The sequence below is a fragment of the Schistocerca nitens genome, chromosome 2 (assembly GCF_023898315.1).
Source record: "Schistocerca nitens isolate TAMUIC-IGC-003100 chromosome 2, iqSchNite1.1, whole genome shotgun sequence".
Taxonomy (NCBI): Eukaryota; Metazoa; Arthropoda; class Insecta; order Orthoptera; family Acrididae; genus Schistocerca; species Schistocerca nitens.
Window position 1 is genome coordinate 745616690 of NC_064615.1, and position 24907 is coordinate 745641596.

A 24907-nucleotide genomic window follows, 5' to 3' on the forward strand; every position below is an offset into this window, starting at 1 on the left:
AGGGGCATATAAAGCCTGTTTATGCATATTTAGGATACAATTAAGGTCTTTCACTAAAAAACATGGGCAGATTAATGTATATGATAGTTAACTGTTAGTGGAGAATGGGAACATAGTATACAATGGCCGCCTCTTTCTGCCAATTGCATGCCCCTCAAGGTTCTCTGCCATAGTGGGAACTACGGTGTGAGTCAGGTCAGTATCTAAACTGTGAATGGGTATATTCTCAATACTTTTGAAATGGTGAAGGAAGTTAAATTTATATGGCATTAAGAACATCCATTTTTATAGACGGACAAGACTCAACACGTTCCAGGTTTTTAGAAAACCCACTGAGAGTCACTGATTACAAAGTCAACACGGAAGGAGAAAATCGGTCTAAGAGCAAAGATAAGCTAAGGAAGAGGGGCAAGAAATAAAACCAGCATAATATCATAATTACTTTGTCAAATACACCTCTGCACAAAGAAAAACTAGAATTTAATACCTTTCTAATAAAACGTGTGATCTCTCTAACAGTTGGATCCACTATACAGAAATCCGTATGTGGTACAAGTAGGCCTAATGGATCCACGAATGGGGAGATTAGGATTTAACATCCAATGAAAAATGAGTTGTGAAAAAAGAATTATAATTACAAAGGTTGGTTGTAAGGGTTATTGATCAATGTTGTTAGCATCTCACTTAGACAATGAACTGCAATCATTTAGTACCAGTAAGATGGGTGTAGAGGAATTATGGACAAATTTTTAACAGATTGTAAATCATGCTCTGGACAAATATGTGTCTAGTAAGTGAATTAAGGATCAAAAAGACCTACCGTGGTTTAGCAACAAACTTCAGAAAATGCTGAGGAAGTAAAGGCTGTTGCACTAATGGTTCAAAAGAGAAAGCACAAATGATGACAGGCAATGGTTAGTACAGATTCAAGTTTCTGTGAAAAGATCTACGTGCAAAGCATACAATGACAACCACTGTCATTGTTGTTGTTGTGGCCTTCAGTCCTGAGACTGGTTTGATGCAGCTCTCCATGCTACCCTATCCTGTGCAAGTTTCTTCATCTCCCAGTACCTACTGCAACCTACATCCTTCTGAATCTGCTTAACTGTCGTACCTTAGCAAAATATCTGGGCAAGAACCTGAGAAAATTATGGTCCTATGTAAAATCGCCAAGTGGGTCTCAAGTTTCCATCCAGTCATTCATTGACCAGACTGACGTGGCAGTTGGAGATAGTGCAATGAATGCCAAAATTTTGAATTTACATTTAGGAAATCATTCACGCAGGAGAATTTTACAAACGTACCATAATTTGACCATCACACAGGCTCCTGAGTGGATGACATAGTAATAAACATCCCTGACTTAGACAAAAAACTGAAAGTGTTGGAAAAAAATAAAGCACGAGGTACAGATGAAATCCCAATTCAGTTTTATAAAGAGTGGTCTATGGCACTGAACTCTTACTTAGCTTGCACTTATTGTGAATCTCTCACATAGCATAAAGTCCCAAGTAATTGGAAAAAGCGAAAGTGCCTCCTGCATATAAGAAGGGTAAAAGAATGGACCGTAAAATTCCAGCCCAATAGCCTTAACATAGGTTTGCTGCACAATTCTAGAGCATATTCAGAGTTTGAATACAATAAATTTCCTAGAGACCAAAAATTGTATGTCCATGAATCAGTGTGGTTTTAGAAAGCATTGCTCATTTAAAATTCAGCTTGCCCTTTTCTGACATGATACACTGTGAAGTGTGAATGAAAGGCAACAAGCAGATTCCATACTTCTCGATTTCTGAAAAGCATTTGACACGGTACCTGATTGCAAAGTTATCAAATATATGAGAATACAAAAGAGGTTCCCAGATATGCAAGTGTCTCGAAGACTTCTAAAGTAATAGAATCCAGTATGTTGTCCCTGATGGCGAATATTCAACAGAGACAAGGGTATCGTCAGGGGTGACCAACAGAAGTGCGACAGGACTGCTATTATTTTCTATATATATAAATTATCTGGTGGACAGGGGGCACTGCAATCTGCAGCTGTTTGCTGATAGTACTTTGATGTATGGGAAGCTGTTGTCATTGAGTCACTTTAGGGTGATACAAGATGACTTAGAAAAAATTTCTAGTTGGTGTGATGAATGGCAGCTAGCTCCAAATGTACAAAAATCTAAGTTAATGTAGATGAGTAGGAAAAACAAGCCCATAATGTTCAGATACAGTTTAAATAATGTCCCACTTGACATAGTCACATCATTTAAATATCTGGGTTTAACATTGCAAAGTGATATGAAACAAAATGACCATGATTTCAGTTTATTGGGAGTTTTAGAAAGTATGATTCACCTGTAAAAGAGATCGCATATAGGATGCTAGTGTGACCTGTACTTGAGTATTGTTTCAGTGTTTGGGACCCACACCAAGACAGAGGCAATTCAGAGTCGGGCTGCTAGATTTGTTACTGGTAGGTTCGAACGAGATGCAAGTATTGTAGAAATGCTTCAGCAACTCAAATGGGAATCACTGGAGAGAAAGCGATGTTCTTTTCAAAGAACATTACTGAAAAAATTTAGAGAACTGGCATTTGAAGCTGATTGCAGAACAATACTATTGCTGCCAACATAGGTTTTGTGTAAGGACCACAATACAAGAAGTTAAGACTCATACGGAGGCATATGGACAGTCTTTTTTCTCTGCCATGGAACAGGAAAGGAAACATCCAGTAGTGTTACAGGGGACTCTCTGTCATGCACCACACGGTGGAGTATAGATGTAGATGTAGATGTAAATAATCAGGAGATGGGTCATCTGGTGTTAGTGACATCGACCAAAAATTTGATCGAATTGTGAAAGTATATTATAAGTGGTAAAATTCAGGCAGTGAAAGCAATATTATTGCCAGAGCTACAAAATAACTTAAAGAGAGGTAACAGTTTATGCACCAGGCCTGTATGCAGGTCAGAGAGCAGATGAAGGCTCCTACTGGGCCCATTTGTGGCAAGAGAGACCTCACTCACACCTGACAACATGATTAAAGACTAGGACAGTTGCGAAGGAATGATGGCGTTCTAGCCAGTCAAGAGCTCCATGATAACAATATGACTTGGGACCCAGAGAAATACAACGCAACAGGCAGTACGACCAAAGGGTGACGAAAGTAGCATCGGTCAATAACCTACATGCTGCTCATTGAGTTTGAACAAATTAAAACACTGTGGAGGGAAGTGTCCGAGAAACAAAAACGAGGGCTTTGTGAATGGATAGAAGCTCCGCTGTGAACACACTACATGATCCCGGCAAAAAATGGTGTTCTAAGCCAGTAGGAGACATGAAAGAGTACCCCACCTTATCGACTGTCTTAGAGCCATCAGTGTAAATGATGGTGGCACCCTGCAACTCTGCAAGGATGGCACATACAAGACACTGGAAAACCATAGGAGCAACAGAGATCTTAGGACCCTGCAATAGACCATCCAAGGGGTGGAGGTATGGTAGGAAAAACACGGGGTGCATTCCAGTAAGTGGAAATGGAGATCCTGACAGAGGGAAGTGGGACATAAGCCAAACGGCAATCCCACCCATGGGCAGGTGTCAGGAGGGAGACATCCCTCGTGGGCAAAGAGCACAGGGTACACGGGATGGTCAGGGAATTGGCGAATGGCGATTGCATAAGAAAACAAGAGTTGGCTCTATCATATGTGTTGGTGGGGTGGGGGTGGGGGGGAATCCCCACTCTCTGTGAAAAGACTATCAACAGGACTAGTGTAAAAGGCACCAACAGCCAGATGCACCCCACAATGGTGAACAGGGACAAGCAGTTTCAAAGCGGAAGGAGCCACTGAGCAATAAACCTCACTACCATAATCTAGCCTGGACAAGACCAGAGCACCGTATAGATGGAGAAGAGTGGTACAGTCTGCACCACAATATGTGTGGGCCAGGAGGCACAGAGCATTAAACTTTCACATACTTGTAGTCTTTCAGTGGCGAATGTGGGGGCAGCCATGTCAGATTGTGATAAAAAAATAGGGCCCAAGAAACGAGACTGTGCTACAACTTCGAGGAGCTGTTCACCTAAATAAATTTCTGGATCGGGGTGTACTGTGGGTCAACGACAAAAATGCATAACCTGCATTTTGGAGGGACAAAACTGGAACGCATGGGAGGTGGCCCATGCACAGGCCTGTGAGATGGCGCTTAGGAGCCGGTGCTCAGTAGATGCTACCGAGTGGGAGCTGCCCCACATGCAAAAATCATTGACATCACGAGCCCATTGATGGCTATGAGGAAGAGTGTGATACTTAGCACACAATCCTGTGGGATATCATTCTCCTGAGGGGTGCTGAGTAAAGTGTCAGTAAGATAAAAACTCAGGGATAAAAATAGGAAGGGGACCACGGAAGCCCCAGTCATGGAGGGTAACTAACATGTGATGGTGTGAAGCCATGTCGTATGCCTTATGTAGGTCAAAGGAGACTGCGACAAGGTGCTGGCGGTTACGAAAAGCCTGTCAGATGGCCAGTTCCAATTGGAGTAAATGGTCAGTTGGAGATCATCCTGCCCAGAAGGCACACTGATGCGGGGACAAAAGACCCCAAGATTTGAGTACCCAACATAATCTGAAGCAGAGCATCCTTTAGAGCAATTTACAAAGTACATTTGTCATGCTAATGGGGCGGTAGCTGTCTAGAGACGTTAGGTTCTTCCCGGTCTTAAGGATGGGGATAACTATACTGTCTCACCATTGTGACAGAAAAGCACCCGTGAGCCAAAACCAGTTGAAGACCCTCAGGAGATGTTGCCCCTGGGGAACATCCAAGTGTTGGATCATCTGGTTGTGGATGGAATCCAGGCCTGGAGCCGTGTCTCATGAAGAGCTACGAGCCTGCAACAATTTCCATTCAGTGAGGGTTCATTATAGAGATCAGCGTGGTGCGGGATGAAACAGAGGGATGTCTGTTCAACTCTGAATTTCTGCTGGAGAAAGGTAGAGTATGAAGAGGATGCTGATGGCATTGCAAAGAGTTTTGCGAGGTTTTCAGTGAGGACCAATGGATCAGTGCACAGAGCACCTTGGAGGTTAAGACTCTGGACAATTGACTGTCGTTGGCAACCCAGAGGGCTATGGAGCTTAGATCAATCTGCGATGAACAGACATATGTCCTCAGGGAGGAAACATAGCACTCCCAGCATTCCTTTGTACTCTGCTTAATAAGCTAACGAACCTTAGCATGGACACACTTAAAAGCAAGAAGGTTGGTCTGTGAAGGGTGTTGCTTAAATCACTGCAGTGCCCAACAGCAGTCCTAAAAAGCGACTGTAACATCCTTGGTCTGCCACAGTACCGATGGACAAGGAGGGGGACCTATGGATAAGGGGACAGCAGTGGCAGCAGCACAAAGAACAGTGGCAGAGAAGCCTTGCATGACTACATCAATGGAATTCAAGAGGGAGGTGTCAAAGTGTACAACAGACATACATAAAGGTCAATCGGCAATGCGGTATGCCCAACATGGGGGCCTGTCTGCCTGGTAGCAGCAGGGGAACGATAGAATCACCGGAAAGTGGTGACTGTCACAGAGGTCACCATGGGACTACCAATGTAGGGAAGCCATGAGAGCAGGTGAGGAGATCACGAGATTGATAGCAGAGAAGATGCCATGAGCAGCACTGAAATGGGTAGGGGAACCATCAAGTGCAACATAAGGAAGCAGCCTACCTGGAGGGAGGTAGACATTGCAAATGGTTATTGCCAAGAGTCGTTTGCACTCCAACCACTATTTCTTCCAAGTTGGTACATAGGGGGATCCAGTCACTAATGACATTGGAGCAAACCAATGTGCAGACCACACCAGATGCTACCTTGGGGCCAGCACGGTTCCAACAGAATGTCTGATAACTATGAAATGTTGGTCATCATGGAAATGAGTTTCTTGAATAACAAGACCGAACGACGACAAGTAGGAGACAATAGGTTGCATTTCCAGTAGGTAACAATAGTATCCATTGCAATTCCACTAGATGATTGTGTAGCGAGAGCCCAGGTTAGACAAAAAGAAGCCGAGAGTCATATCACTCACTCAGTACTCGTCACCGTCAAGGATGGGGTGACATCCATAAATAAGATGTCAGACTCAGGTTGCGAGGGGGGAGATGGCACCTCCGGGTGCACCAGCAGGAGGGGGGGGGGGGGGGCCTTGTCTTGAGATTAATGTTTCTTCTTCTTCTCTTTCAGAGGTGGAGGAGGGCAGGACACAGTGAGAATACAGGCTTCTGCAAGATCTGGATTCGAAAGAGAGCGGGTGACCTTGTGGTGCACAGATGGTGCGTCTCGTGGACCAGTGGTGGTATGAGTCTTCTGGCCTGAGGGACGCCAGTGAGAAGGGTGCTGAAGAAGGGGGATACTTCTTTGGCCAGGGAGGGGTTTGCTCCCGGACGGGAGGGCATGGGAACCTCAGGGGACGGGGCGGGGAGAGGGGGACAGTGCTGGGGTAAGGAAGAGGTAGTAGGAGGAAATGAAGTAACAGAGGCAAAAGTTGAAGATAGTGACACTGGATGGAGTCTCTCATACTTCAGGCTAACCTCAGCATACGACAGGTGATCCAGGGACTTGTATTCCTGGAATTTCTTCTCTCTCTTGTAAGCCGGGCAATATGGAGAGTGATGGGATTGGCAGTCAGCACAATTGACACACAGGGGCTTCCTTCATGGAGTGGGTGGCCCAGTTACCACACAGAGGGTCCTCTGTACAACAGAAAGAAATATGCCCAAAACGCAAATACCAAAATCACGGAATAAGTGGACGGATGTATGGCTCAACATCACATCTGTAGCATGTAATCTTGAACTTCTCTGGGATGGTATCCCCCTCGAAAACCAGAATGAAGGTACCAGTATCGGTGCAGCTGTCTTTGAGACCCTTCTGTACATGTCGAACAAAATGAACGCCACGCCGCTCCAGATTAGCCCAGAGTTCCTCATCTGTTTGCAGGATGAGGTCCCTACGAAAAATCACTCTCTGGACTATCTTCAGAGATTGGTAAGGTGTAATAGACACTGGGACATTGCCAAGATGATCACAGGCATGAAGAATTGCAGATTGGGTGGCAGAAGAAGCTTTGATCAACAGGGAGCCCGACCGCATCTTACTAAGAGACTCCACTTCACCAAACTTGTCCTTGATATTCTCCACAAAAAACAATGGCTTTTGGGTAGTGAATGTATCCCCATCCATCCTAGTACAGACAAGGCAGCGGGGAAAGTGTTTCATCCCAAGTCAGTGAGCCTGGGCCTTCTCCCATGGTGTAGCCAGGGAAGAGAAGGTTGCCGGGTCATATGAAGCAGCATTCAATGATCCCTCATCATTTGAAGATATGGCCATTTCAGAACGGCCAGAGTTTTGCAGCTTGACATGCTTGATGAGCCAAGATTCCGTCCTGATACCACCCACTCTGACCAGGGGCTCTCCCCATGGGCGCCACCCAGCCACAGCGAGGGCCATCTGGGATGGTGGCTGTTGCCAAGATTTCCGATGCTCCAAAAAGATAAGCAAGCACTCCCTGGCATAAATGGGGAGGGAACAGCTCAGGTATCAGTAGTGTGATCCCTGTGTTGTGAGGGGGCTCAGCCATATAAGTACGTAACAGCCCCACCACACGGACTGGTTACACATGCTGGTGACCTAGCAGGGTGGAAGGGTGTTACAGTGGAGAAAGGAGAGGGTAAGGAAGGAGAGGGAGAGGAATCCACACTGTAGATGTAGATACTAGGGAGGGAGGTCTTCCCCAAATATCTAACACTAAAAACAGGAAATTTTGAAGTGGACATCAAATCTCAAGTTGGGACCTAAACGCCCAAAAAAGGATGAAAGAATAGGCAAGGAACAAAATTGCAACCAATACAGGAAACCAAATGGATAGCCAGGTCTACATAAATCAGAACACTGAGAGAGGGGAAAGGAAGGGGCAATGGGGAAGGAGTGAAGAGAGGGAGGGAGGGCAGGGTGAAAGAACGAAGAACAAGTCATTCTCATGGAAACCTAGTGATTCTAGCATTCCTCTTAACTGTGTTTAATTAGATAGAGAGCCTTAGCATGCAGCCATTTAAAAGTGATGTTGGTGTCTGTGAATGACAGCCCCCCCCCCCCTTTTTTTTTTTTTTTTTTTTTTTTTTTTTTTTTTTTTTTTTTAAATCTGACCCTTACATATGCTATGCTGACAAATGTGGGGTGCAGGTTGTGGAGTAATGTAATCTTATATAGCTGTCACAATGTATTTAGCCCGCCATGCAAGGGGCTGGCAACAGAGGGAACCTGCGGAAAGAGGAATAGCAGTTCTTGTGATTGAGGTGATCACATCAGATACATCTGCCGCAACCTTGTTGATGTAAGAGAGAGAGGAGAAAGATGATAGCAGAGATATACAACTACCAAATAACTCTTTAAAGACCCCATCATGGTAATTAGTTTCTCAGTTGGTGACGTGGATGGACAGAATCAGTGGAAAATAGCCACTATTACAAAGATCATGCTGTAGTGACCATTGTAGAGAACCCAAGAGATTGGGGGAAGAGATCAGTGGTCAGTAGCTGAAAGGTGAGATAGGTGGCACTTAAGTGGGTAGGATTATCATCACTGCGGAGATACAGAGCAATCAGAAAGATACTGGCAGTCAGAAGGCCCCTATCAGATGACATGGTACTTCCCTGCAGAGGGTGGTTCACTCTGAAATACCCAAGTAGGAGGAAAAGGAGGGAGTGGGGGGCACAGTTTTTGGATTAAGGTGGTCATTTCAAGGTATAATGGATGTAAATGGCCTGCCTGGAGGTTGGTTGGTTGGTTGGTTAGGTGGTTTGGGGGCGGGGACCAAACAACGAGGTCATCAGTCCCATCGGATTAGGGAACGATGGAGAAGGAAATTGGCCGCGCCCTTTCAAAGGGACCATCTCAGTATTTACCTGAAGCAATTTAAGGAAATCATGGAAAACCTAAACCAGGACGGCCAGACACGTGTTTGAAACATGGACTAACCAGTGTGCCACATTACTTGATCTACCAGGAGACAAGTTAATGTTACGAACATTGATTACTGGAGTTGTTTCCACTTGCACTGCTATAGTTCCCAATGGGGTACACAGGGGAACCCACTCACTGATGATATCTGTACAAATAGATGTATACACCCCTACAGATGCTCTCTCAAGACAAGTATGGCTTCCACAGAATTTATGGTAACTGCAAAGAGTGTGAGAATGGTTGTCAGTGAAATGTGAATCTTGGACAGAACAGATGGAAATTAGATGGAGTGTTGGCATGTGACGGTAATATCCATTGTGGTTACATTGAGTTATCATGTTAAGGGTGTCATGATTAGGTGCGACAGGACCAAGATGACAGGTCACAACCCAAGATCATGGTCTGTCGCTGGTGGCAGTGGAACAACACCAAGGAGCACCTGTTTGCAGGCTAATAATGTGTGGAGCTCTGTCACATTGGCAGTCACCTTCTCCTGAGACTACTACTTTTTCTTTTTCACAACTTCTGGTGTCCAAGAAAAATCCACTGTGGACATAGGAGACAAGAAGGAGGCAGCCCTGCGACTCACAGTTGGTGGCTCCTTCAGCCACTGACTGGTGTCTCGTCACTGCTCTGTAGATTTCTGAGGAGAAGGGTTTGCAAAAGGAAGTCCTGTCACCTGTAGACACTGGAGGTGGAAGCTGCTTCTTTGGCTGAGTGCAGAGAGTGGTTCCTGAAGATGGCGTTGCAGGAAACATAATTTGTGTGACTACCAGATGTCGACATTGAGGGAGTAAATACGCTAGGTACTGTCAACAAACTGGGAAGACATATGCACAAAGCACTGCCATTTTAAGCGACACATCAGGGGTGAGAAATACAGTTCCACACTACAGCAGCGATTTTGACCTCCTCTGTAAATGAATCTTCCTCAAAACTGAAGATGAATGCTCCGGTGTCAACCCTGTTGTCTGGTGGGCCGCAACGTACAAAGCAGATCTCTTACTTCTCCAAGTATTGACATGGTATTCCAACTACCAGTGTTAGGTTTCAATGTATAGGGCAATATGGTAACAAGTATATCGCCAAGTTGTTTACAAGAGAGTAACACCCAAGACTGGGTAAGATCTGTAATCTTAATTAAGATGGAACCCCTTTGTTATTTACTAAGGGAAGAAAGTTCACCAAACATGTTTTCAATGTTCTCCACAAAGAACAAGAGGAAAAGGATCCTCTACCTGTCTGGGTGCAAACTAGGAATTGAGAGCAGTAAGGGTTTGCAAATTGCTTGGCTTTGGGTTCCTCCAATGGCATGGCCAAGGAGGGAAGTTCCTAGGGTCGTAATGATCTGCACTGATTGTGGGCTGCCTGAAGAGACTGCCAAAGCCTTGTGGCTACTGGACAGTAACTTATTTCATGACGCCAGATATCCACCATGCTGCCACCTCCATGAACAAGGGCTCTTCCCATGAGTACCACAATGCCAGGGCAAGGGCCACTTGGCTTGATGGCCAGTGGTATGGAGTTCAGCGTCCCCAAACGGACAAGTACCTACCCTTCAGCATGCACAGGGTAGTGACAGTGCGACCATCAGTAGTGCGTATCCTGCATTTTCAGGGGGTTACCACTGTAAGGGAACCTTACAACCCCCAACATGGACAAGCTAACATGCTGGGTAATGATAATGAGTGACGACCAACCCCCCCCCCCCACACCCAACCCCCAACCACCTAATGGCCCATACTTCTGTAAAAAAAAAAAAAAAAAAAAAAAAAAAAAAAAAAAAAAAAAAAAATTGAAAAGGTGGGCCCAAATTTACTTGTGGGGACTAATCGCAAGTTAATCACAACATTTTGTGTAAAATAAAGGAATGAAGTGCAAAAAGTCGTTATCTACATACTAAAAGCATGCTAGGCTGTCAGCAGAGAATGTGTCCTAGAGACCAAGTCTGAGAAAAAATACAATCAGAGAGTAAAACTACAGTAGGGCCTACAAGAAAAGAAGAAGTACTGCAATAGCTTGGAGCTAATGCTCACCATCTGTGTACCCATGAAAGAGTTGTGAGCTCCTTAGGAGGTCAGTAATTACTAAAGCACATACTTAGATTGGATCTGAATGTGGTAGGAAATCAGCTGTGACACTTGAAGAGGAATTATAGACAACTGAAACCTGGATGGCCAGCTGGGAACTAGAAATCCACTCCTCCCAGTTAAGAGTACACTTTCTTAATCACTGTGCCACCCGGCTCGCTTCAATCATTACAATCCATTTCAAAACTGAAACACATTTAGCAGCTGAAACACTGGAGAACCAATGGGATATCCTGAGAAGGGCTAAAGTATCTTCCCAATCACCTGAGAAAGGTGAAAGAAATGACATGTAACACCCATTCCTTGCATGGCACAATTCTTAACAGATATGGTCCTTACCAATTCAGTTCAATCAAATGTATATAAAGAGGTACAAATTGGTCGAGCAATGAACCTGTCAGATGGAGCAACTGGAACTGCCTACTATAATTATTACTGGTATTATTATTATTATTATTACTAGCAGCAGCAGCAGCTGTATTAGAAGTACTGTCAGTATTAACTTTATTAGTTCATAGTCAGCATTATTTACTAACATTGTCTCTACAGAAACTCAAATCATTTTAATACTATTTTTCATATTAAAGTTGTTATTTCTTAGGTGGTTGTTATGTAAAAAAAGGTACTGTATTGTGTGAAACCTCAGTCTGGTGTAAGAGAGCACCTGAAGGCCCTAATTTGATCAGGTTAAATAAACAAACATGTAGATGTAGAATGTAACTTGAATGACTTTCATTGTACTGCATTAACACCTATTAATTGGAGAAACATGATATGACAAGGTTCTGCTGCCTGCAGCACAGTAAATGGAATCCTTAGAAATATCTCTGCACAGCTGCTAGAGGAGTATCAGAGTGAACACCACAGATCTCAATCATTCTCTTTTTATCCTGGCCTTATCTTGTACCTTCACTCGGACTGGCATGCTAAATTGGATTCGGCAATGTTAGTGGAGGGTGGCTGCATGCCCTTCTTGTCAGTGACGTCAATATTGCACGGTATTTTTGAGTTTGTTATGTTTGCAGATGTCATGTTGTATTTCATAGTGCCATCTGAGAGTGGCTATGGACAAGCTGAGTTTAACGTGTGGTATTGGGTTCATTTGAATTTTGGTCTCATCGTGCTAACGTGGTTTTAAGTTTAAGTAGTTGGTGCAGTAACGTGGGTGAGTTTGTGTGCACGTGTGCATGCATATGTATGCTTGAGTATATGTTTGCCAACCTTGGCAGTACTGTCAGAGGCTTTTGTTGGTAAGTAATTTTTGTTTTGATTGAATTCTATAGTAATTGTGATATTTTGCTGTTGTATATTTATGAATGTTGATTGTGTTTTAATTCATGTATTAAATATGGGGTATTTGGGATTTTGAACTGTTGGGGTTTTGGTTCCACTTTTTGGAGTTGTACGTGTTGTTTTTTTGGTACTGGTAGCAGTTGTTGAGCTATATAGGTCAAGGGAAATGTCCGACTCCACATTTTGGAGAAGTAGGTGTTGTTTTTTGGTATCAACAGCTGGGGTTGAGATATATAGGTCAGGGGAAATGTCCGTTTTCAATTTTTGGAGTTGTAGGTGTTGGTTTTTTGGTGTCGATAGTTGTGATTGATCTATATAGGTTAAGGAAATGTCCAATTCCTATGGTTTTGTTGGTACAGCAGAATGTTGTAATTTAATTTTTTTCAATATTATTTGTTTTAGGATGGTGCAGTGCTTTTTACTGTTGTATATTTGGTTTGTCCCTGCTCTAAAGCCCCAATTTTCCGTGGTTGTTCCATAAGTTCCATTTTATTTTTTAAGTGAGATATTATGTTATTTATATTAGTATGTGTATGTTGAGATATCATTGTTACCATATTGTATACCCTGGAAGTAGACGTTTCCGCCATACTGACGACGTCATGTGTCATAGCAGACACGTGGAATCGGACACTTCTGTACTGACGAATGGGTTGTACTAGTGTCTTATATGTGATCTTCTTTACAGATGAACCACACTTACCCAATAGCTTCACAATAAACTAAAGCCAATAATTTGCCTTCTCTATTACAATCCCTTCATGTTCGTTCGATTTCATATTGTTTTGCAATGTTACACCCAGATATTAAATCAATGTGACTGTGTCACGCAGCACGCTACTAACACTATGTCTAAACATTATGGGATTGCTACTCATCTGCATTAACATTACATGTAGGAACAAGCTGACAGCATGCAAGGCTTCATGTAATTATGAGGTAGTACTCACTAATGGCAATGGTAGGGTGGCGCTTCCCCTTTCTTCAACTATCTTCTAAGTCTATCATCAACAAGTGCATTAGGAAGGAGCACAAATTCAGACTGGAGAAGGACAGGGAAGAGAACTGAACAGGTTTTCCAAATAAATCATCCTGACATTTGTTGAAAGTTACAAACTGTCGAAGACCTAAATCTACATATGCGGACAAGAATGTAAACATTAGTTTATGTAAATGGGAGCCCAGTGTAGCTATATTCTATCCTTAACCTGCTTTTAATTTATAAGCTAGTATTTCAAACAAATACCATCACCTTTGTCATTAAATAAGACTAGGCTATATGCAAACTACAGTAGCAAAGAACTGTTAGCCTAACTTACATATAAAATGTATTCAGTTAGACTTATTAATAACATAATGCCAGGAAAAAAAATTACAGCTTAGATTCTCAGTAGCAATGAAGAATGATAGTCAATCAAGACTCCATACATTAGGACAAAATTTAAAAAAGTGTTTTTATGTGGAAGTATATCAGTTCCCACTGTCAAACACAACAGTCTAATTTAAAAAGTCCTACACTGGTCCCATACTTAAATCATATTCCTCTCTCCATACTCGGTTTGATTTAGCTCTGCTTGGTTCATGGTTAAAAAGCGTTTAAAGATCTGTTGGAATACGGTGACTTGTTAAAGCAACTCCATATTTGAAAAGCTTATGTAATATGAAATCCACATCAGGATTCACGTTTAGGAGGACAATTACCTGAATACTAGAAAACAAGGGCTAGATGGCTATTCACATGTACCACTGATGTGCCGAAATCTCATTATGATGTGAAACAAAAATCAGCACCTTCTTCATTAAATGCCGTGTGTTTATAAATTCTCCTTACAAACTGTTGGAATGTTGGAATCAGTTAAATCTATCGATACCAGGAGTCAACTTATACCCACGAAACAACGATGTGGCTTGTAATAAGTGCACAAACAGAAAGCAGAAAGATTTGCACTGTGCCGTTGAGTCACACAATATAACATAGTTATTTGACAGGTACAAGCAGACAGGTGGGACCGGAATCTTCCCCATAATATGAAATAATACCGATAAACATTGAGGATTTTAACTACATCAGCTGAGTACATTCAGTTAAGCACATCAAGAATAATATTGATAATTGCCGCACAAATAGTACTGTCCAGGACCATGGTACAAGATATACTATATTGTGTTATAAACTGTCTAAGAAGGTTAAATGACGGATTACAAAAAAAAAAAAAAAAAAAAAAAAAAAAATTCAAAAAATAATTAAACAGCACATATTAAGTTACACATTCTACAAAGGGTAGAATTACTCGGGTAATAGTGAGCAGGGGTTTGGTTAAAAATGAAACACAAGTAAACAACAATACAATTCTGCTATACACTGATAAATCTTAATTCAGAACTCTGCAATGAATAACATTTCATCCTCTTTCTGAGCTCAACTCTTCACATATTGTGGAAAGATGCCGACTATTTACTGTGCAAGCAATTAGAAAGCTTTGGTACAGAAAATAAAGCCAAATATTACTGCCAGTCTTGAAGACTGCTAATAGCATGTGTAGGGGTCTATAGTGTGCAGTGATTGGTGTTGAGAACTGAATGAACAGTGTAGCCTACCACCAGAGAGTTACATTATGAAATCTGTGTTTATTAAATGTGCATTATTAGTGTTGAGTAATGAATTAACAATGTAACACTAGCTTTTTACATTATTAAATAATTTCCTCACGAGAACACATTACCACAACAGTGTTGTACACTACAGAAAAACCAACTGAGGTTGTACTGTCTCAAGCTAACTAACCTTGTATTGAGGAGGATGGAGGCTCTAATCCCTACCATGCTTTAGATTTTGCTAATTATTTCGGGCAAATGACAACAAAGTTTCTGCTACAAGGCCACGACAGGCTACCTTGCCCATACTTGACAAGCAACACCCATAAGAATTTAAAGATCTATCAATGATTTATACTTTTTTTCTTAAACTATAACAACACAATATCAATGTGCAATATCACTGCAAAAGTAATTCACAGATAAATAATAAAACTACTACTACTACTACATCTACTACTATTACAACTCCCCAGGCGTCAGATGTACACAGACTAAAGCTGCCTGCAACTGATTAAACGAATAGTAATGGGATCTCTTACGGTCAGGTGTAGTTGTGAATATCAAAAAACGTAGAAAAATATTTATAAACGAATTTTCTGTATGACAATAAAATGAGAATGATTTGTACGTATTGCGGTAGCATAAATTCTAAAGTGTTAGTCACAGCACAATAACTTAATGTAAATTTAATTACACTAATTTCAGTTATTTTCGGCACTTTACTTCTTAACTGACCTTCTCTCTTCCGATGTCCACTTTTCTTTGCCTTTCTTCATCATCCATTCTACTAGCTAAATTTACTTTCTATCGAAGATCTACACTTAGGAGGTCCTGTCATTCTTGATATACAATTAACACCCGCCCTCATTCACTATGACATTACTCACTACTCCAGCATTCAAACGCTACACTTTTCTAAACAAACTTTCACTCGAATATACAAACACGAATGCCAAGCCTTCATCTCCTGCAAGCATCCTATCCCACGTACTTCGCTGTCCGTAACCAAACTACGCACAGTGATTATTTACAAATTGCTTGCACAGATCCAAGCACTTTACAGCAAAACTATTTTATCTGTGGAAATGTGAATATCTTTGACAAGCGCGGTAATTCTGTCAAGACTGTCAAGTATTGAGATGAGGGATGTGATGTAAACACAGTGAAATTGTGGTAAACGTGCTTGTTAGAGAGAATACCAGCAATGATCAAGAAAAAGAGGCCTGTTGAAGATAATGGATTTGCTAGTTGGGTCTGTTATGAATTATTATATTACTTTACATATTTCGTCATTGTGTTGTAATTACCTTGTGTAATTGTAATGAAAAGTTCGCACAGCACAAAATAATATTTCAGGGCGGATATATGGAAGCAAAAAAGTCGAAGCTTCTTGAGCAATTCAAGGATGAATCGAAGAAGTTAAAAGGGACAACAAGCGATATATTCAGAGGTGTTTCCATATACGTTAATGGCTATACAAGTACGTACAGTCTTATCAAACCTATTATGCCCTTCCTTCCATGTGCTGTTATTTGCTAGTATGTATGACACTTCTTCGTTTCTATTTCATGAAGAATTGCCTTTGCTGCGTTAGAAAGTGTCCTTTCGGTCATGTTATTCATTTCCACATCGTGTTCCATAAATGTCACCATACCTTCAGGGCTATAACATAAGTTATGTTTTACATTAACCTGCAGATACAGCCCCTTATATTAACAAGAAGCCTTGATATTACTAATCTGCTTGCAGTGACAATTTTATAAACAGCTTATTCAGATGAAACGCAACAGCTCTTACTATTACATTGTTCAGGTGATATTTTTGTCTAATACTACAAAAAAATTTTTAAGTCTGTAGAACACATTTCAGCCACCTATATTTTGGAGAAATTAAAACTTGCTTTATACAAACCTTAATGCTATCTTGAATTTACAGCGCAGTGTCCAGATATTCTGATAAATTATAGAAGTTCCCAAGTAAGGTACTCTTTTAGTTTAATTTCTGGGGCTGTCCAACTTCCTGTATGAAGATTCTAGCAGCCAGTTAATAAGTTTCAAATAAGAAAACAAGGCTCCATTCTGAAATGTAACACAAAGGCTACGTGGACATTATTTTTAGTGTAATATTAATTATTAATTACAAATTTCAGAGGTCACGTTGATTTCCCAGGTATTATTAACCATAGACAGTCTAAGAAAGTAAAGATATTGGCAAATGAATATAAAAATCCAAGGTATCTGCCAAGCATACTGCAAAACTTTTGGTCATCAACTTTTATTTGCTTATTTATTGATTAGCTCATATAGGCCTACAGCTTTTAAGTTGCATAGGGCATCATCCACAGTTACATACATGTGAAATGTTTTACCTTTTTAAATACAAGTTGTGTTGGCCAGTACATAAGCGCATAATTACATATTTATACAAGCAAAGACACTTTTCAATTACACATAGGCAAAATTTAGTTGCACTATCCATAATTGGTATATAAACAGCCTTAAGAATAGCAGGGTTGGAAGTTGTTTGTCTACAGTTAAATTCATAATCAGTGTAGAGAGCTGTTTCTTTCAGCCAGCTGCCTCTTATGACCTCATTGTCAACTAGATGTTAAACACTCATCTTCTCCTCCATTCAGTCAGGATTCTATTGCCTTTATCTAAGCTTACTAATTTTCAATTCTCTCACCTCACTTTAATGAATGATTTTCCCATATGCAGAAAGTTTATTTGTGTTTTTATTTTATTTACTCATCAACTTCCGTAGGACCAAATTGAGGAGCAAATCTCCAAGGTCATTGAATGTGTCAGTTCATGAAATTACAACATAAAAGTAATAACAGATAAAAAAATAAAATGTTTATGAACCCAAAAAGTCAATCCATAAGCTTAAGTAAACATAATCAACTATACAACAAGAATCAGCTTACTCTTACTTTTTCAAGGAACTCCTCAACAGAATGGGAGGAGTGACCCATTAGGAAACTTTTCAGTTTCGATTTGAAAGTGCGTGGATTACTGCTAAGATTTTTGAATTCGAGTGATAGCTTATTCAAAATGGATGCAGCAGTATACTGCACACCTTGCTGCACAAGAGTTAAGGAAGTCCGATGCAAATGTAAGTTTGATTTCTGCCAAGTATTAACTGAGTAAAAGCTGCTTATTCTTGGGAATAAGCTAATATTGTTAACAAGAAATGACAGTAAGGAATATATATATATTGAGAAGCCAATGTCAAAATACCCAAACTCGTGAACAGGGGTCGACAAGAGGTTAGTGGACTTATCACTTAATGGCCGAACCGCCCATTTCTGATTCAAAAATATCCTTTTAGAATGGGAAGAGTTACCCCAGAATATAACACCATATGACATAAGCGAATGAAAATAAGCCAAGTAGAATAATTTTTGTGTAGAACAATCACTCACTTGCGATAACATTCGAATAGTAAAAATGGCAGCATTAAGTCTTTGAACAAGATCCTGAATGTGGTCTTTCCACAACAGTTTACTATCTATATGAACACCTGGAAATTTGAACTGTTCAGTTTCACTAATCATATGCCCATTCTGTGAAATTAAAACGTCAGGTTTTGTTGAATTGTGTGTTAGAAACTGCAAAAACTGAGTCTTACTGTGATGTAGTGTTAGTTTATTTTCTACAAGCCCGGAACTTAGCTCATGAACTGCACTATTTGTAACCGAGCCAATGTTGCACACAACAGTCTTTACTACCAATCTAGTGTCATCAGCAACAGAAATATTTTAGAGTTACCCGTAATACGAGAGGGCATATCATTTATATAAATAAGAAAATTACCCATCTCTGGTTGCCACCCCTCCTGCCACAATGACATCAACCTGTTCAGATTCCGCCAATCCTGAGCCCTCACCAACATAGTGTGCAAAACCATATCAACCATGCCAAATCCTCCTATCAGTACCTTCTCTCCACCCGCAAAATTCTCCTGCTATGTAATCCCAAATTCCTGGAACCCATAACACACACTGAAACACTTGCCCTTCAACAACTTGATCAACATGCACAACGCCACCTCAGAAAGCTCTCCATCCTGCTCACTTCCTGTTCCCGCCTCGGAGTACCACTTTCCACCACCTCTACAACAACCTCCAAACCTCCCCCACATAGCTGACAAACCCTGTCTTGCAGACCTACTACACTTACCCCTCCGTCCAAAACTCCCTCCCACCACCACACAGAACCCAGAACCTAAACAGACCCGCAACACAGTTATGAACCTTTCCTCCAGAAACCTTAGTCCCACAGAAATATCAGTCCTTTCCAAAGGCCTCACCTTTTGCCCCACTCCCAAATTCAGCCATGCAGGACTAGTTAAAGACCTTCTCTCCTTCTCCCGGTCCCTACAGTGGAAACAATTTTTTGCCATCTACCTAACCAATGAGACTCAACCAAAGACCAATATTCAACCTTGCCTGTCTCAGTTCACTCCTCCATCCAACCGTGATCCACCCGCCTCCAAACCACCCCCTGTGAACTTTCCAGAATTTCTTAATCTCGAACCTTGCCTCAACATCATTCCCCAAATCCCTCAACATGCAAACTAACCTTACACCTGCAGAAAAAACCGCTGTCCACCATCTAAAAACTGACCCCGACCTTATAATCCTACCTGCTGTCAAAGGCTCCACCACTGTTGTTTTGATCCGTAAGGATTATGTGTCAGAAGGACTCCGTCAGCTGTCAGATACTTCCACCTACAAACCATGCCACAGTGATCCCATTCCAGTAATCCAGCAGGATCTCCAATCACTACTCAAATCCTTAGGCCCATCCCAGAATCTCTCCCCAGAGTCTATCTCTCTACTTACCCCTGCCACTCCCCGCACTCCCACCTTCTACATGCTTCCTAAAGTCCATAAAACCAACCACCCAGGATGCCCCATTGTGGCCAGTTACTGTGCCCCCGCTGAGAGAATCTCTGTTCCTGTAGACCAACACCTTCAACCTATTACCCAGAACCTATCCTCCTATATAAAAGATACCAACCATTTCCTCCACCGACTCTCCACAGTTCCTGTCACTTTACCACATGGTGCCCTGCTCATCACTATTGATGTCACCTCCCTGTACACTAACATTCCTAATGCCCATGGCCTTACTGCAATCGAACACTACCTTTCCAGATGCCCTGTGGATTCCAAACCAACCACCTCCTTCCTAGTCCCCATGACCAACTATATCCTCATCCACAATTACTTCTCCTTTGAAGGCATTACCTACAAACAGATCCACAGTACGGCTATGGGTACCCACATGGCACCATCCTATGCTAACCTATTCATGGGCTATCTAGAGGAATAATTCCTAAAACCCAGAATACTAAACCCCTTACCTGGTTCAGATTCAATGATGACAACTTTACTATCTGAATTGAGGGTGAGGGCACCTTCTTCACATTCCTCCAGGACCTCAACAACTTCTCCCCCATTTGCTTCACCTGGTCCTACCCAACCCAAAAAGCCACCTTCCTAGATGTTGACCTTCACCTCAGAGATGGTTACATCAGTACCTCCGTCCATATCAAACCTACTAACCACCGACAACACCTCCACTTCGACAGCTGCCACCCATACCTTACCAAGAAGTCCCTTCTGTACAGCCTAATCACCCGTGGTTGTCGCATCTGCAGTGACGAGCAGTCCCTCTCAAAATATACCGAGAGTCTCACTGACACCTTCACTGACAGTAATTATCCTCCCATCCTTGTACAAAAACAAATTTCCTGCACCTTATCTTTCCAGTCTCCCACCACCTCCCAAAGTCCCACAGAGGAGCATTTCCCTCGTAACTCAGTACCATGCGGGACTGGAGCAACTGAATTACATTTCCCGCCAGGATATTTGATTACCTCTTGCCGTGCCCCGAAATGAGAAATGTACTGCCCACTATCCTTCCCACCCCTCCTACAGTAGTATTCCGCCATCCACCTAACCTTCACAATATACTCATCCATCCTTACACAACCCCTGCTCCCAAACCCTTACCTCATGGCTCATACCCCTGTAACAGACATGGATGCAAGACCTGTCCCATACATCCTCCTACCACCACCTACTCCAGTCCGGTCACTAACATCACCTATTCCATCAAAGGCAGGGCTACCTGTGAAACCAGTCATGTGATTTACAAGCTAAGCTGCAACCATTGTACTGCATTCTATGTAGGCATGACAACAAGCTGTCTGTCCGCATGAACGGCCACCAACAAACTGTGGCCAAAAAACAAGTGGACCACCCTGTTGCTGAACATGCTGCCAAACATGATATCCCTCATCTCAATGACTGCTTGACAGCCTGTGCCATGTGGATCCTTCCCACCAACACCAGCTTTTCTGAATTGCGCAGGTGGGAACTTTCCCTGCAATACATCCTATGTTCCCGTAACCCTCCTGTCCTCAAACTTCGTTAGTCACTGTCCTCACCCATCCAGCCCCCTCCCTGTTCCCATTCCAGCACTACATAGCCGTCATTTCACTGCCACACCCAGTCTTTTAATTTCTTTTTATTTCTCTCCTTTCCACTACGTACTCCCTCCCCCTCCTAACCTTCTCCCCTTCCCTCTGTCTCAACTGCAACACTTCACTGTCTGCCACTCCCACCATACTATCCCTCCCGCTCCCTGCCCCAGCCTCCTCCTTAACCCCACCCAGTCGCCACTCCCATCATGCACTGGTGCTGGTGCTCTCAGTGTGGTTTCAGCTCTCTGAGACTACAGATATGTGTGCAAGTTGCGTTTGTGCGAGTGTGTGTGTGTCTACTGCTGACAAAGACCTTGATGGCCGAAAGCTATAATTGTGTGAATCTTTTTATTGTGCCTATCGTGACTCAGCATGTCCGCTATATGATGAGTAGCAACTTTCCTTCTCTGGATTGTCACAGAGGAGTATTGCAGACATCAATCTCGGAAAGGCATTTGCCAAAACCATTATATGATTCCCTGTAGAAGCTAATTTTTTATTTAATTCAACAGCAATGCTCAGAAAATGATTGTTAAATACTGTACATATATCTGATTTGTCAGTAACAGAAATATTTTTACTACGAACTGACTTTATATTGTCAACCTTGTGCTTCTGACCAGACACTTCCTTCACAACTGACCATGTGGTTTTAATTTTATACTGTGAATTAGCTATTCTATTTGCATACCACATACTCTTTACCTTCCTAATAACATTTTTAGCGCCTTACAATACTGTTTGTAATGGATTACTGCAGCTTGATTGTGACTACTTCTTAACATTTTGATATAATTCCCACTTTGTTCTACGTGATATCCTTATCCCATTTGTCAGCCACCTGGGCTGCCTATTACTGCTAGTATCCTGTTTAGAATGTTCTTATGGAAAGCCACTCTAAAAGAGCATGAAAAGTGTGTTAAGGAAAGCATTATATTTATCATCTATGTTATCGGCACTAAAACATCCTGCCACTCGTGTTCCTTGACAAGGTTTAAAAAACTCTGTTGCTGTTGGACTAACTTTCCTACATAGTTTGTAATTACATGTGACATTTGTTTGAGTACAAAAGGCTTTTAATGTTAAAATTTGTGCATCATAGTCTGAAAGGCCATTCACACTTTTACTAACAGAATGCCCATCTAGTAATGAAGAATAAATAAAAATATTGTCTATGGCTGTGCTACTGTTGTTCCCCTACAACCTAGTTGGAAAAAACACAATCTGCATCAGATCATATGAATTTAGGAGATCTACCAACACCCTTTTTTTTTTGTACCACCATGCACAAAATTTATATAGAAGTCACCACATATAATTAATTTCTGGTACTTCCTACAAAGTGAATCAAGAGCCCCCTCTAGCTTGAGTGGAAATGCTCTGAAGTCAGAGTTAGGGGACCTATAAACAACACTAATTAGAAGTTTAGTTTCATTAAATTCAACTGCCCCTGCACATCATTCAAATATCTGTTCAGTGCAGTGCCGTGATAGGTCTATGGACTCAATTGGAAAACTTTTTCTTACATACATAGCCACTCCTCCACCCCGCAAGGAACTGTATCCTGCTGAAGGAACCCTCTGAATTGTCAAATTATTTAAGTAGTGCTATGACATACTAATAATTTCAGAGTCAACATCAGTAAGCAGTTCACTAACGTGTATTTTTGTTAGTTTAACCCAAACAATATTTAGAGTTCCTGTTCATGATTCTGTAAGGCCAAATTACAGTACCGCCTGACCACTTTGACCCATGGCATCGTCAAAATGGTGGGTACCCTATTTCAAGTGTATACAATGTGGTGACCATAATGTCGCACATGCGAACACAAAAATAATGTGGGAAATATTTAACAACAGAAACACAATGAAACTAACGGGACAACGGCAGGAATTTTAAGGTTTTGATCAGTGACAGACTAAGTATATGACAATCCTAATGATGAAGGCACACCAAAACAAGAACTAATCCAAAAATCAAGCAAACGAAATCCTCGGGAATCAACAAAACCACAATTTAAAAAAAAAAATATACTGCTATGGGATCAGAAATTTCCCTTGACCTATATTACTCAAACAAAGAGCAGGATGTATGAATTCATGCATAACTCCACAACCCAATACCAGAAATTTCATTTTACCTGCATAGGTGAAACAAAATCCATAAAACCACACACAACTTGACAAATTTGACATCTAACACTCCATGTGATCTCTACAGCTACATCAGAACCACAAAAATGCAGAACCACAAAAATGAAAACTCTCTCACGTAACTAATGTTGAAACCCTAACCTCACTTATGGAGGTAAAACAAACTCTGATACCTAACGATCACAAGCCAAAGTAATTATCAAGAGCACTATATATATATATATAAAAATTGCATTAACAATAGTTTTGGTTTTGATAGACGAGAAACACACAGTCATTCTCACAAACAGACATACCATACATACTAAAACACACACACACACACACACACACACACACACACACACACACACTCTCTCTCTCTCTCTCTCTCTCTCTCTCTCTCTCTCTCTCTCTCTCTCTCTTCCTACCAAGTCAGGCGACACACAAATCTACCGATATCAGAAATGATGTCTCATAAACACAATTTCTTGAACCACCATCCTAGACTTTCCAAATGGCAAACCGCTCTGGACAGGATGCCATATGTTGTCCTGCTGACAACGCCACAGATACAGGTCTCTAATCTGAGATGCAGCAGCTTTGGTCAACCTCTTATCCTTTCCACAAACATAACACTTCATATACTCGGCAGTTAAATCCAATAACTGTGGCAATTTAACTGCAGTCAACTTGTCATCCTCACTGCGGTGTGCAGGGACCTACTCATGAACTTCGTTGTCATATCCATAGCTAGCAAAAAAGAAACATAAAATGAAATACCCAACCATAAAAAATGCACCGCGCTAATAATTTCAAACGTAAAAACTACCAATAACTACCAACATAAAAATAACCCACAAAAAACTGCTACAAACTCTTTCAATATTATTCTCACAGAGTCTAATGAACACTAACATCACATAACACTCGCAAACAATTTAGAAACATCCCACCCTAGAGTGCTACCACATACTCCAGCACATCCTCTGCAAGCATAATCCATTTCAAATATGCTGTGCCACTATGATGTTGCACAACACAGCACAATTATGTCAGAGGTCAAAGCAAATGCTCAATACTGCAAACTTCCCTCTGTATGAATAAATGGATATCACATCTTGTATTGTGTTCATCCTAATGATATTGGTGTCATAAGGGTGTGAAAAATGTATATATTCAATACACCTAATATTTTGTTTTCAATTAAGCATCTTTTGAAGAGAGTGTTTACTCATAGACCATATGTACAATGGATGGCATCCTTTCTGCCAAAGAAAACTCGT

The 24907-nt window shown here is 41.5% G+C and overlaps 2 protein-coding genes across 4 annotated transcripts in view; one reads left to right on the forward strand and one right to left on the reverse strand.

The window, feature by feature from the left end:
* The window catches only part of LOC126236970 (golgin subfamily B member 1-like), a 535118-nt gene extending 519119 nt beyond the window's left edge, over positions 1-15999 (reverse strand). Inside the window, exon 1 of the mRNA XM_049946677.1 lies at positions 15730-15999. Within this exon, the coding sequence (XP_049802634.1) occupies positions 15730-15777 (48 nt within the window). The 5' untranslated portion in view covers positions 15778-15999. The remainder of the gene's footprint in view (positions 1-15729) is intronic.
* Positions 16000-16108: 109 nt separating this feature from the next.
* Positions 16109-24907, forward strand: part of LOC126236971 (DNA repair protein REV1) — a 146776-nt gene continuing 137977 nt past the window's right edge. For 2 of the 3 annotated variants that reach the window (XM_049946678.1, XM_049946680.1), the window contains exons 1-2: positions 16109-16246; positions 16351-16474. In XM_049946678.1, the coding sequence (XP_049802635.1) occupies positions 16199-16246; positions 16351-16474 (172 nt within the window). In that variant the 5' untranslated portion in view covers positions 16109-16198. The remainder of the gene's footprint in view (positions 16247-16350; positions 16475-24907) is intronic. The other variant, XM_049946679.1, reaches the window with a different exon arrangement.